At 42.8% G+C, this 15527-nt stretch overlaps 1 protein-coding gene across 5 annotated transcripts in view; it reads left to right on the top strand.

Moving 5' to 3' along the window:
- add3a (adducin 3 (gamma) a) overlaps window positions 1-15527 on the top strand; it is a 76093-nt gene that overhangs the window by 41402 nt on the left and 19164 nt on the right. For 3 of the 5 annotated variants that reach the window (XM_026359174.1, XM_026359172.1, XM_026359173.1), the window contains one exon: window positions 8551-8795. In XM_026359174.1, the coding sequence (XP_026214959.1) occupies window positions 8601-8795 (195 nt within the window). In that variant the 5' untranslated portion in view covers window positions 8551-8600. Of the gene's footprint in view, window positions 1-3410; window positions 3813-8550; window positions 8796-15527 lie in introns of those variants that run through there. The other 2 variants (XM_026359175.1, XM_026359171.1) reach the window with 2 other exon arrangements.

Genomic DNA, 15527 nt, shown 5'->3' with positions numbered 1-15527 from the left:
TGACGTACAACACGGTGTCTTCATGCAGTGATCTGTGTTTGCAGTCTGTTTAGAGTTGGCAGCATTCAGTATAATGCATGTGTGTCCGTGTGTGTGTGTGTGTGTGTGTGTGTGTGTGTGTGTGTGTGTGTGTGTGTGTGTGTGCATGTGTCTGTTTGTGTGTGTCGATAGGAGTAGGATATAAAATGCTGAGTGATGCATCACTTCTACCTGGCATATTCACTGCACTGCAGATAAGAGATCTGAGGGCAGAGAAAACAGAAAGACACAGTATTGTACCAACAAACAAGAGACAAAAACAAAGTCTATGATGCAAAATGGCAGGATGTTAAAAATATATATTCTAGTGTGACATTTGGAGTAATGTCGCATATTTTACTGAACAGCTTATCTGCACCGAGACTCTCTGCCAGCATGCCATCTCAACTTGCTGTGTAGTTATACTCTGCAGTATTCCTCCACTGATGGAGAGAAATAAGTAGTCCCTTCAAGCTGTTTTTTTATAGAATTGTTTTCTACACTGTAAGCATTTCTTGTATTTCCCATGAGTGCATTATTGTTCTTTTTCGTGCACTGGACGCAGTTTGTGGGAGAAGTCAGTAAGTCATGTAGTCATGTGGCGACTGCAGGATGATAGCTCTTGTTTGTCGGTTTGAGCTACGGCCCCCAGCCCAAACACTTTGATTATTTCCCCCACATGCATGTGATACCACTCGGAGGAATCAGTCTGTTCTACATTGCCAGCGGCGTCCAGAACAATTCTGTGGAATGCATAAAACTGTGTGTGTGTGTGTGTGTGTGTGTGTGTGTGTGTGTGTGTTTGCTGCCATGTTAGCACTGTCTATCAGTTTCAGCATCACTAGGTGAGAGCTCCTCCTCCTCTTCTGTAAAGATACAGTAAGCTGAGAACTGTTTGTGTGCATAATGTGCATTTTCTGTTTCTACTGTAAACAGTCAGCTGTTTCTACTAAGAGGAGCTTTTCAGTGATGATTGCAATGCAAATGCACAAATACACTATCTGGTTAAAGTAAATGTACTATTATGAATTCAAGAATTAAAAAGTACCCAGAAAAAAAAAACACAAAACCATATAAAAGATGGTAAATTGCTATGAACAAACATGAAAACTGTTTTTATTTCTTCATCTGACACCTGTAGTTTTAAATGAAACTGTATTTTGTTCAGACATTTGCAGCGTACAAGTTCACCTGAGGTGTTAACGGCCTCCTGTGTCAAACCGTCAATCACAGGTCTCTCTCTTTTCAGTTTTTGGCTCAGAACAGCATAGTGCACATACCTAAAGACTAACAGGGATCCATATGTGGGGCAATGGGCTCGACTCGTTCTTTCACCAACATATTTCATTCATTTTCATGACTTATCCTTTTTTTACTTCTTGCCTGAACATGTACTGCACTTTGTTTAACGCATGCTCTTTGAACAGATGTCAGGATGGAAACTCCGATCAAGATATCACAAACTAATCCAGGGGTTTGTGTACATTTTAATTTTAGAAGCTTTTCAGCTTCATCAGATGGTTTTGGTTTAGATTCAGATTCAGTTTCTGTGAGTTGACAGTTTCTAAAAAACATGTCTGAGACTTAATATCAAAGTTAAAGGAGACAGCTACAGTACAACAATATAAGAAAACAATGCACTTATAACACTATTACTATTATACTATTAAAAGAAGCTTTTGCTATTAGCAGACACATACATTCCTTGAACAGAGATTTAAAAGCCTTTAACTTCTTGATGCAACAATGACTTCAGTTTAATTACCTAAGCAAGGACCAATATTCTGAATAGTTTACATAGAAATCAACTTGAAAACTGTGAAATAATTTCAATTAAACTCTTGTCGACTGTCCCAAACTCTCATGAATGTGTACGATATCTGTGTGTCTTCAATGTGGCAGAGTGAGAACAAAAAGTAAATTTGCATAGTGGAGGTGAAGCATTACGCAGTGAAAATCAAACTGCGACGTTTATGACTTGGCTGACAGGTTGCTGACATCTTGTTGGCTGCCTGGATTGTTTGTTTTTCCTCGTGTATGGTGGTGAATTGGACCACATCCAAGTATTACAGGAGAAAAAGTTTCAGTGTTGTTTCTCTGGACAGTTTTTTGTCTACAGATCTATTTTTTCTCCACTCCACTTATTATGTAGAGACAGATTATGCTGGAAAATGACTTGTTTGTACATTGTGATGTCTGAGGGCATTAGGAAGAAAAAGTCCTTCATAATTCTAATGATCACATTTAAATGAAAAGCTTGATATATGATATACGAGGCGGCTTATTGTTTAGATCTGTGAACATATTCAGGCAGTTTCTCCTGCAAGACGGTGTTGCACATGATTTTTTTATGAGAAGTTCAAACCATGGCTCGCCTCTGCACAGCCGGCCAATCGCGGTGCAAAGTGGGTGTGAACATCAGTTTGAGGAAGTTATGGAAATTGAAATCCGCTCCAGCGCTTTAACATAAGAGATCTGACTCATTACGGCCCGTCCAGAGAAAACTGAATGTGACTAAAGTGTATGAGAGGACTTTATAAGTTCACTGACACATTAGACAGTGCTGGAGAGTGAATGAAGACACTTCTGCAGCATCGTTTTGGGGAATGTAGCAGAGCAAGATAAGTTGGTCAGTCGTAGCAGCTTTGCTGAGATACTGTCAACAGAACAAATATCAACAGGGAAATGAACGGGAAAATGGAGCCGGCTTTAAAATGTGGCTTTAGCTTCAGGCAAAACACGGAATGACAAACAGCTGTTACTTGACTGAACCTGACCTCCGACCTGGGACATGACCCACTATCATAGCGATGTTTCCTTTTTTTTAATCTTGTTTTGACAGCATCGCCTGACTTGTTTCAGTTCGCCACAGAGCCAGATGACACCGAATTTGTGAGAGTAAAGCGGCAGCAAAGGCCGCGCAGTTTACTCTGCGGCGGGCTGTGTGGCAGCATTTACCTCGCTGCCAATGAAACTCATAAATGCTGACCTTTAGTACAATCAGTCAGAGGGGTGGGGGGTGGGGGGTGAAATAGCAGAGGGTGTGAATGTGAGACATAAAGAGAGAGAGAGAGAGAGAGACAGAGAGAGGACTGTGGAATGTGGGAGAAAGACCAGAAAGTGAATGGATCAAAGAAAAAAGACAGAAAGGAAAAAACGACTAGACACAGAGAGAGAGAGAGATCGAGAGGGAGAGAGAGAGAGAGAGAGAGGGAGAGCAGGCAGGGAGGAGGAGTGATTAGTCTGTGTGAGCCTGAGCTCTGATTGGTCCAGCAGCCAGTGTGTGTGTGTTTGTGTTTGTGTGCGTGAATCTGTGTGTATGTGCTTCTAGCCAGTGGGTGGGGGATTAAGCTGCATCACGTGGTCCCTTTAGCTTCTTTTCTACACAAACACATTCCCTCATTTGCAGAGGGCACACACACACACACACACACACACACACACACATATATCCTCTTACTCACAGCTGTTGATACTTCTCTGTCTCTGATAAACGCCGAGGCAGCACAGGAGCAGAGCCCGCAGGAATCTGGGAGAATCTGCCGGGAGCTTGACCGAAAAGCATCTATATGGAAAATCTGGACAGACAAGTGGAGCGACTGGTTTTCTGATCGCCGCCTCACTTTCTGTCGCTCTTATCCCGCTCTTTCTCTCTGCCTCTCTCGTCTCTCCTGGCTTCTCTCTGTGGGACTCAGTGTTGGAGCTTTGAGCGACGTAGAGACATGTGTGGTGCCTCAGCTGACTACTTCTGCTGCTTGTTCTCTCCCATTCACTGACCAAAGAGGAAATTCAAGGTTGGTTGGGCTTGGCTCATTTGTTTATGCACTGGTTTCTACTTTTATCACATGTTGGAATTTTTATCTTTGAGAACCTACAAAACTGCAATATATCTATATCTATATATATATTACAGTTTATTATATATATTTTGTAGGACCCCCAGTTCCCTGCAGTTGTATTATTAATGTACTGTTGTTAATAAACTGGCTTGTTCTCAGTTTTTTGTGTTTCCATCACCTGTAAGACTTCCTTTCACCAATCTGTAGTTTCAGGGGAATTCCGTGTTACTAGGACTGTGTGGGCACACACACACACACATGCAGAGAAACACTCCTGCACTATAAACACACTTGGCAGTAACAGATCAGCGAGTGTGAGCACAAGAGAAGATTAGCCCAGGCTTTTATCTCTAATGTGTCCGACAGCGGAGGCTGTATGTGAAGAAGGCACAACTCAGTGTTTTAGGATGACTGCAGCGTGAGACTTCGCCTTCAGTCTTTAATTAGAAGGAATCCCTGCAAAACCCATCCAAACAAGATTTTTGTGAGTGTGTGTGTGTGTGTGTGTGTGTGTGTGTGTTGCAGTGCGCACAAGAGCTAGTTACTACTGCACCCATGCAAGGTTGCACAATGTACAAACACCAAAAACTACAACCAGATGCTGTCATGTGTCAATTACATACGAAACACTGAATTTTGGCACGTTGGTGGATACAGAGGAAAAGTTTTCCTCGTCTCGTAGTAAAGCCGGTTGAGGACCTGAAAGCTGCTAAGCATTTGGCTCCAGTTTCACTGCTAGATCTGTCATGCAGGCGTGTTTAGACAGGGAACACACCTACTCCTCTGTTTGTGTGCGCCTGAGTCGTTTTTACTGGGTTTACATTGCAGGTCACAGTGTACAGAATTGTGCGTGCACGCTCACTCTGCCATTTACAGTGTGTGTGTGGCTATTATTAGCCAAAGTACAGATTCTTTCCTGGTATTGTTGCAGTTGGAATTGTAACACAACCCAAAAGGGTGCTTGTCTATTTTTAGGGGTGGTACTCGTAAAGGCACAAGCAGCTACCCTTTGAAGCTTCCCCCAGGCGAGATATAGATAAGAGGTGTGCGTGAGTGCATGAGCGGGTGGGTGAGTGTGTATGTTGGTGCCTACTTTGTGTTATTGAGAATTTTGAAAATGATCGTGATTCGTTTTTTTTATTTGTAAAGTTCACGTGCATCTTGTTTTGTTAGCACAGAATATAAAGATTGAAGAAAAGAGGGAGAGATACATGGGTAGAGATGTGGTTTTCCAGAGTAGCTCGCTGTCAGCCAAATGTCAGAGGACTACTATGATATTATGAGTGAGCGCTTTGTCTTTAGGGCTGTAGCTCCCATAACAGAGAAGAAGGTGGGAAACTAATTCTATCCAACACATATAAAAAATACTGGTAGACATCAATGCGACTTTTAAAGCACAAATGCCAAACATTACCCCTAAAATAAACATTTTTTTGTTATTATACACACACTTTTGACCAAACCACAAATTGATTAATTCCAAATGAATTCTTAGGTCAACAGTGAAAGTTTTAGGAACTTGTGGTTTGCCTAACCTCTCAGCTAAAAGACTGCTGAATTGTGCATCATGCTTGATCATCATGCAGTAGTAACCTATTGTTGCTTAGGTTAAGGCCAAACGAGACGTAGCTTACAGGTCCCTGACTCACACCATTCGTCAGCAGCTCCGAGTAACCAACGACACATTAGGCAGTCTAGTTTATATCAGTGAGCATGTTAATGGTACTTCTTAAAAAACTGTTTGTGGATAATAAAGTCATGGACAACTCCCCCTCAGATTAAGACAGCTTGTGTCTGCAGAGCTACTGAATGTGTGTGTGTGTGTGTGTGTGGGGGGGGTTCTCACCACTAAAGGTCATGGGGTGAGAGGCTGTAGTCACCTTGCCTCAGGCTGCGATCACAGTCTAGTGCCCTTCAGTAAACACATCCTGCATTGTCTATCTGCCGCGTATTATTGGAGCTTAAATCAATGACAATACACCACTGTGCCATAACTTTAAAGGGCAGCTGGGTCTCAAATTTCCAGTCGGTCACTGAACTCAAATCTAACCTCTGCTGTTGTTATGGGACTTGAATGTGTCACATTCAGGAAGTGTTTAGATGCCTCTGCCATGAAGCATGAAATTTAAATGATAAACAGTGATGCTGTAATGCAGAGGATCAGATTTCATTCTTACTCAGATTAGTTGGTCACTCTCTCTTACATGCACACACAGGTACACACACTCATGCTCCCAGCCGTCAATTCCTCCGTATGTGACCATACAGAGAGGGTTCAGATCTGGGGACAGCGATCTATTGACAGAGACAGAGGAATGGGGGTAGGAAGGGAAAACTCATGCTGGGGACTGCAGTGTGTGTGTGTGTGTGTGTGTAGAAGAAGAGCATGGAGAGCACAGGGGAGAGTGTCATTTTGTTTTGGTGAGGCTACAGCTGTTGCATTCGTCCCAGTAGAATTCCTCTGATTCAGCAAAAAACAGGCGCAGCATGAGCTCCGACTGAAGAACAAATAAGACTGGTAGTGACACGGCCCTCTTTTAGTTGTCCATTCAACCTGAACCTGAGATTTACACTGCTTCGTGTCACTTTTCTGTCACATTTGGGATCCTCTCAGCCTGTACTGTATAATACTAGTAAGCAGAAGAGTGCAAACCAGCAGGAGGATGAATTCAATATCAGGTTACATAAGTGCGCGCTGCCCAGCTGCCTTCAATTAAGGAGGATTTTTTTGTTTTTGTGCAGCTTTTATTTGTTTCCATAGTAGAAATCACAGCTTTAGTTGTGGGTTTCAGGTGGAGAATGAGAGGTTTCCTGTGTTCCCAACAGATTTGTCGGATTTAAAGATTGGTACTTAAAAATGTTCAAAGCGACGCAAACAAAATATTGTAAGTAACTTTTTTAAGCTGCACAGTAAATGCATCCATTTTGCTGACTCCAGGTTACAAAGTTCATGTCATGTCCGATTGAGCCCGTTTGTGAATAGCGGAGCACGTTATCAGAAGAATTTACAGTGACTGAGTGAGCAAGTTGATGATGTTCGTATCATGCAACTGGCACCAAAGGAGGAATACAAACATCTACAAATAAGAATAATTAGGTTAATATTTAGGTTCTGGATGATGTTTCCAGTAGTAGAGTACATCTGATGCGGACAGTCTCTTGTTGTTTTCTACTACCAACTACGCCAATCTAGGAAAGCGACTTATGTTTGTGGCTCTGTTGGATCTACATCACAAAGCTCTACCTGCAGTTTTTTTAAAGATGGAGCTTTTTGAAGTAGCAGGTGGATAATTTTCATGTGATACATGTCATGTCATATAGAGTTCATCCAAGCTGAAGAGTTTCCTTTAACTCTCTGTTTGTTCTGAGTGTGTCTCCTCCTGTACAATGAACCGTGTGTCTCTCCGCTAATCACTACCATCTTTTTAAGTGGCATTAGCTTAGCGGCATGTGTCAGACTAAATCATCCCTCCTACCCATTTCACTCTATACCAACGTTACAGCAGGAAAGACTACAAGCTACAGTTGTAGCAGAAAACACATTTTGACGATGTCCCAGGTGACCACTGGGACTTTGAAGATAAAAAGCACCAGGTCCCTTTCTTAAACTCTTTTTTTTTTTGCTGCCTTTCTTCTGCTCCTCAAGCCAACGCACCATCTGGTAGGGAGCCTATAGGCCCCACCCTCACACACCACCAGCTTATCAGCTGCTATATGCCGTAAGGAAAGTTTTATATGTACCGTCTTTGGCCTCTCTGCCTCTTCCTTGTGATGTCTTGCCTTAAAGGAGGTTATTCATTTGAGTTCATGTGTCTGTTTGCCTGTTAATCTTGTTAATAAAATTCATATTCTCTAGTAGAGATATGCTTCATGACTTATCTAGGTTCTGTAAAAGCCTCCTGTGACTGCAGAGATATTCTCCTCTAAAGGTTTCTGCACGAGGTCAGATCAAACCCTGTGCGGCACATATTAACACCAACGACTGCCTATGAGACACCACAGGTTTTGACCACGACAGTTTTGACACAGCGTCAATATCTGACACCCTGGGTGGACTGATTTCGAGTATCATGCTCCAGCCAGCTTACGTCCTAAAAGCTTGTATTGCACTGTGATTTATTGTCAGGTTCTTCTAAAATGTAGTTTCTATTAAGTCACTTTGAACAATGTTTTCTGATAATTTTCCTTTTGCTTATATTGAATATGTTCCTTGGCGTGACAACAAGACTCTGAGGGGCTGGTGCACTTGTTGATTTTACTCTAACAATTCCTGTAGCTTGAAAAAGGTTTTGTTGTCGTGCCAGCTGACCTTAGAATGAACAGTGGGAGTAAACCGCCTCGCCATTCAAGGCCTGCAAGTTCAAACAAACCTGCTTATGTCGTCATACACTCTGTAGGGTCATGTGTCACCATGACCTGGCTAAGGTCTACGTGCAGCTGTGTTCATATGAGTGTCTACTAAAGACCAAAGCCTGTCCCGTCATTGCCCATTTCCTGTTGGATGTCACGCTGTTTGACATCTGCTGATGACCGACGATGAATAATCATATTTGTCAGTAAATTGAATTGACATTAGTTTGAAAGTTAATGCTGTTAAAAGAATGACAACAATCACTGCATCATAGCTTTAAATGTCAAACCTTTTCCACCTACCTTTTAAAGCAATCCACCTCTCTGATTTTCCTCCTCACAGGTGACAGTCACTGCGGCAGCCATAGAGCAAGTGAGTGAGGTGAAGCAGGCATGAGTGTGGACAGCCATCAGGCGGTGGTGACCACCCCTCCCCTACCCGGTGGAGGGACCAAGGAGCGTTACTTTGACCGGGTCAATGTCAATGATCCGGAGTACATCAGGGCCCGAAACATGTCGCCCGACCTCCGGCAGGACTTCAACGTTCTGGAGCAGAAGAAACGTGTCACCCAGATACTACAGAGTCCCGTAAGTCACAAGAAGCAAAGAGTTTGTCCTGTCAAGAGAACAGTTGTCTATCAAATCTCATACAAAAAGCTGAAAACCAGTAAAACGATGTGGCACATTTTGGTTTTCTTCTAATGTTGATAGTGGACATCACCGAGAAGCACTTTACAGATGGAGGGCAAAACAGGACACATACACAGTTTCCTGTTGTATGTTTAGTACACGTATAGTTCAGGGTGTTGATGGGTAAATATCCATACACATTGCATATAGCTTAAGCAGTCCTCAGAGAGTGATGGGACAGACTGGGGAAGGTGCTCCACAGAGCGTGTTGTTCGCAGGTGAGCTTTGTGGGAGAGAAAGTTACAGGTTGCACAGTGACTACTTGCTGCACGAATGGTTCAGGCCTTCCTGTTCACCACAAGAGTAAACGTCTCTGTTTCTGGCAACCTGTCCAGGGTGTTCCCCACTCACTAATAGTTGGGCAATAAGTTCCTATTTTCTCTTTCTGTCGGTTATTATTCCCCAATCAAGCGATTTCTAAAAAAGCCACAACATGCACTTCTGTGTTTAGACTTGTGTTGATGTTGTGACACTGGCCACACAATCCCTGTAGTCAGCCTCCCGCTAAAACCCTAATATAACCACCAGCTACCACACCCTCGCTCAGGCTTAATGCGGGAGCTCTCCAAGTGCCCTTCAGGCCAGCGGCTCTCTCGCTGGGTCAGGTTTTGCTGAAGTAAACAACTATTTGAGCATGGGGGAAATTTGAGCAATACGACTAATGTTTTGTTTGATTTTGTTTCCTCGGAGGTTTGAATTCTGGATAAATATTGTTCTTCTAGACACACTTGACTGCAGTGCAGCAGGTAAAGGGAAGGCATGCTCTAAATGTGGGTTTGTAGGTATTTGCTTTATGTAAAGACAAATCACTATTTGTCTGCCATTGGTTTGTAGTTGGCCATAACTTGTGCTAGGTCCAGAATGCAGTGCACAGATTGTTATAACAGAGAGCAGCTCAAAGAGCTCACAGGCTGCAGCAGCGTGCAGAGCTCACAGAGAAACGCCACAGGCCACAGATTTACTGAATATTTTCCATTCTTCTGGATCAGTTTGTCTCCTTTTTGACCCTAAATGCATTTGCAACCCTGTCAGGCACTAGTAACAATAGTCCTTGTCAAAGCGACACGGTGTTGCCCTGGATTCCTTTTTGTATTGTGCCCTTTGAACAGTTGTGTCATCTTATGTAAAAAGTTTACAACAGCCCTGTGCCTTTGAGTTCGGCTTACATGGTGTTATGAATATTTACTCTACAATATTGACTCAAGGCTGTTCTCTGACTGAAGTGTTCCTCATTGTTTCCAGTGGGAAGGAAGTTGTTTTAGTTTATACATATAACAAATACACTTAAAGTCTGCAGGGACAGATCTATGGTGAAGTCAGATGTAGCTGAGGCAACAGATGTTGTGAATGAGTTTTCCTCACAAGTAGAGTAAGACATGCCTGGAAGTGTGTGTGACTGATATTGGGCAGTGGCTGCTCAGTGGTTTGGACCGTTCTGTTTTTAGCTTTAAATGCGATTCACATTCTGCACATGCCCGGTGTGGTTTTCTTGGCATGCTGGGTTTTGTGCCAGATGTCTGGGAGGACAGCAACATGGTGCTGCTGATGCAAGTTCCTACTTGATATGTTGTGTCCATCTAAGTCTATGTGTGTGAGAGAGATTACTACAGTTATGGGTGAGTACATTGAGTGGGCCTGCACTAAACAGTTGATTGCAGAGTAGTGACTGTGCCTGATCATCACTGGTATATTGGTGGAGTGTCTGGCACAGCTGACTCCAGTTTGTTCTTACCTGCAGCCATTGGGCAGATACAGCTTGAAGAGGCCTGTTTGAAGAAAGACTATGGTGCAGTTTGGCTGTCGTGCTTTATTAAAGGTCAGAGTGGGGGTCCACTGTTCACGCTGCATTATTCCATCAGTGGCTGTAGTTGCGTCTGTGCCGGTTTGAGACACAATCACTTTGTAAATGTTCAAGATGTTAAACATCAACTATCTATTCCAGGGAGGCTGAGAGTTGGAGAATCAGTAGTCTCTTCTACACTGCACATTCAAGACTGAATTACTGCAATAACACGCCACCTTGCCGATGTGTATAAAAGGCACCACACTGACATGAGCGGTACACTGTTGATTCCACTATTACCACAAGAGGTGACAAAGGTGAAGCAGCTCCACCTCAGTGTCTATATTTAACGGGAGAGCTGGGGACAAAGTGTTGTGAAGTTTTGTTCTCATTTTGTTTATGAGATCAGCCGTCAGGTTATTTTCCTCAGATCCTCTGGAAAAGACACATTTATGCAACATGGACTCGAGCAAAGCTGTCATGCTTTGTGTATAACACGATTACAATTTCTTTTTTTGGTTCATTTGAAGAATATAATTAGATGCTAAATGCTACTCTGAAGGTGGAGCTGAGAGACTCACAAAGGACCACTACTACAGGAAAACCTATTTTTCCTGTCCGGCACCACACAGTTAGCAGCTAAATGCTCTACTGCTCTACACATATTTAAAGATAATATTGTCATTGTCATTGTGACATTCTTCAGATGAACAGCATTAAGACTTAAAATATATTTCAATGTGTTCCTCCTCTGTTGGACATGTTGCTAACTCTATCCACACAACTTTTATAGTGTGATAATATGTCATTGTTGTGCTTTACACAGTAGTCAGAAATCTATTAAAGCTGCTTGAGGTGTATTTTCTGTAAGCTAAATACCTTTGATGTCAACTTGTAAACACTGTTTGTTGTTGCCTGTAATAACTGTTATTTCACCATCACATGTTCCCCCCACTGCCGTCATTTACCACTACATCACACTGTGAGTCGCCTGCCTTTTGCTTTGCCTGTGTTAGACTTGCGGTCATGCAGCGTATTATTCCCCCTTGATGCGGTTTTGAACATGTGCCAACCAGCCCTCAGATATCAGTAACAGGTGGCTCCCTGTGGGCTGCAGAGCGTTTGCAGCCCTCGCGTCAGTACAGTTGGCCCCTCAGTGTTGGTTTACTCATATACTGTACATGAACAACAACAATAACAACTGTGTGTCACCAGTTGGATCTGGACACGTGTCTCTCACCCTATCATCTCCATTTCTTTCTGTTTTTCTTAGTCTGCTGTTCCCTCACACTCAGCAACAGCAGGTGCGTCACCAGCCGGGTGTCTACACATGTGCCTTTCCTCTCCCTTTATTCTCTTCTCTCCCTGTTTGTTACGATTCAAGTGTTATGGGACTAGTGGCGTCTCAAGATTATATGTTTCTAGTGCACAGTTGACAGGTTGTACTTAAAGTCGGACCGATTTAGATCAGGTGGGAATCAACTGCGCTGACTTCATCCACCAACTTCATTCATGCAGTTGTTATTACCTTTAGGAGTCAAAGGCTAAAGCTGAACTTTGGACCCTTTTCAGTATACAGACAAAGTGAGGCAACAACTGGGGAGAGTCCAAAGGGAGGGAGAAAAGTCATGAATGCACTGTTATGGTCAGATTGTAAGATGTAAATACATTTTATGCATAGTTCTTTGCACTCATAGGAGTGACGCTTATATATTGATCACATTATCAGGCTGAAAGCAAATGGGATTTAAATTCAGACAAGCAAGGAGCTAAGAAGGAATAGACCTTTATAGACCTTTTGATCCCTATCTCTACTAAAATAAAAGAGTGTTTTGTATGAATTGTGAGGATTAAAACTTGTGTTGAGTTCTTAAGTTGGATTGAGAGCTGGATTGTAGTCTGAAGTGGTTTTCTGTTGCATTTCCTGCGCAAGATGAAGAAACAGCTTGGATGCAGCTTTTGGCTGCAGAACCAAGTCTCGCGGCGTCATGGTCGATAAGTCACGACAATAATTTGTTAGTGTTAAATGCTGTGGTTAAGCCCCCCTCTCTCCGTGTTCCTGTGACCCAAACAGTCATTAAATCAGATGAAATTAAGTTCGAGTTGAACGTCCACATGCCGCTTCTATTTTCTGCGTCTCCGCTCATCTCGCTCTCTTCCCTGCTATTAGGTTTTCCTCTCTTCTCCTGCGTTTCTCCTTTTCCTTCTCCAGCTTGTGGCACAGTTTGATCCTCAACCATTGAAATGATTTACTCATGCCAAGTGGTAAATTTGCTTAGCCTCATTTGCACTAGTCCTGTGTTTTTTTTTATAGGAAGCAGATATTTTCCAACTCCACCACCCTCCCCCCACTTACCAGAAAACACAAGTGGATAATTTATGGTGCTTCATGCAGGTTCAGTGGAGAACCCCCCTTTATGTGAGGTAAATGTCACGGCTGCTGTTATGTTTTCCCTTTTCTTAAAGTGCTGATGGTTTCATTTGATAGAGCATTAGTGGTTCAGCTCTCTCCAGTGACTCTTTTTAAAAGCACTGCCTTTCCCCTCAGAGCCATGTTTCAGCAGCTGTGTCACTTTGGCATTTACATACATCTCATGGGTGCCGAACTTAGAAAAACCTCCAGCAGTGAAGCTCTCAGCATTGGAGAGTAACAACTGAAATGTTACTAAATCCACCTCAGCTCAAATGACCTGTAAAGGAAAGGTCAAAAGTCGTGGGAAGCCCATCGGCACTTACATGTGGGGTACAAGATTTAGTACCTAAAAATAATTCTACGGGGTCACCCATCATGCTTTAAACTTACAGGTATATTTGGTACTAGTATTATGGACACTCTCTAATAGGAACACAGTATGAATCCACATATAAAATGTTTTTTTATGAATGTGGTCAGTATAGATACGTTTTTGTTGCACTTCTTTTAGGGTGAGCAAGTGCATTGCTCAAAAAAAAAAAAAAAAAAAGGGCAGTGAGTTTATGCAGAGTAGGGAGAGAAGGCATCTGGAGACGGGGACCAATTTCACTGACGCGCACTCTGTGATAAGATGGGGGTAAATCAATAGCATTGGCAAGCTTGCAGACAGGCACTCTTGTACTTTTCTAGCACAGTCACGGGCTGCTTGAAAGAACAGCATTGTGCTGACATTACTGGGGAAACTGTGGCTGAAATTACAGGCCTCACCTGGTCCTGGTGCATATTTGTCTTTTAGGGTAATGTGTGAGTGTGTGTGCTTGTCTTTTAAGTCTGAGCTGTCTTTATGCTTAGTATGTTAAAACCATGGTGTGGTTATTCCTTTGGTTTTCATTTATTTGGCCGGTGTAGTTCATCAGAATGATACCAAACGTTGTAGGTCGTTGTGTTCTTCCAGGTAGATCATGACAGAATGTGGCTAACATTTAATATTGAGCTGCTAAAGCCTCATGTAGGTCTTTCTAATTCAATCAACTTGTTTTCAAGTTTAATGTGTGACCCTAAACAGTAACCAGATTGTTCTAAATTATCCTAATTAAACTTTGCTGCAGTGAGTCAAACCATAATAGTTTCATGTGACACATGAGGCTATGCTGAAAACAAGAGTAACGTGCATTGCTTCGATCAAGCCACAAGAACAGACATGCGGCATCTGTCCCGCTCCAAGCCATAAAGTCCTGTCTTCGTTTCCCACAGGATGACGTACAACAGTTTAAATCTGACCCGAATCTGCTACAATAACTGCAGCAGAGACGAGGGAATCGCAACAACAGGAAACTTCTCTGAAAGTCGAAATACAAAAGCTTTAGGAAGACTAGAAACCTCCCGTGATATTAAAAGTTCAAAGAGAGGTTTCTGTTGTCCCTCGGACAACGTGATGATCTGAAATAAGCATGGGAAAGTATATTTTTGTTCACTGTCTTCCAAACAGTGAAACAGCTGATAAAGTGCCCTTTAAGGAAGCATCTGTCCTGATGTCATTTCCTTGAGAAAAGCAGGAGTCCAGACCGTGGAGATGCACATCACCAGGCGTCCCCCTGGACGAACCAATAAAGTTAGAATCCCTAAAACACTTTCTGACGTTGTTGTACCTCACATGAACCAGTGTTTGCGTTCACAAATGAACCTTTTGTGACTTTGCCTAAGTGGCCATATTTTACTCCTCTCTCCACTCTCAGGCTTTTGATTTCTCTACTGACACATTGGCCAAGCTCCAACCTGCGTGTCGGCTTAATACTCTCAAGACCGCTGCAGTTCCTTTCTGACAGATCAGCCGTTGCCATTTTGTGGCAGTCACGGAAACACCTCATCGTGTTTCTCATTGGATCCCGTTTTACCTCCAGTAAGTGGAGAAACTTGTCTAGCCCGGTTGTGAAGGATTTTAATCTGGCAGGTTACAAGCTGGACATTAGTGTTGGCTCCACAGGTGGAATGGTGTAATGCCATCTCTTCGTTTCACCTGTCCTCCTGTATTTGAACTGGAGTGGACGTAGCGCAGCCACTTGGTGCGTGGTGTTATTTTTACTGCTGCAGATGTGGAGGGTTATGGTGAAGTAATAATGATACGATCCACTTTAGGCCCCAGGATTAATCTGTTTAGATGATGGGAATCAAATCCCTGCTGTCATAATCTTCTTGGAAACACACGCACACATTGTGAAGCAGATGCCTGCTAGTGTATGTTTTTTCTTGATGTGTGTGTTTGAACACCCATGTGCTCTTTAATGCGTTACATGTCCAGAGTGGCAAAGGCGTAACTGGACCACACTTTCAAAACAACGAACAACATGGCTTCTCGTGTTGTACTTGTGCTCACTCAGCTGATTGTTTTTGGTTTTAAAGCCCATCACTTTACTGTTTTGGTTTATTCTCACCA

This window comes from Anabas testudineus, chromosome 1 (assembly GCF_900324465.2).
Source record: "Anabas testudineus chromosome 1, fAnaTes1.2, whole genome shotgun sequence".
Classification (NCBI taxonomy): domain Eukaryota; kingdom Metazoa; phylum Chordata; class Actinopteri; order Anabantiformes; family Anabantidae; genus Anabas; species Anabas testudineus.
The sequence above is the reverse complement of the archived record's forward strand: the minus strand, read 5'-3'. Positions and strand labels throughout refer to the sequence as shown.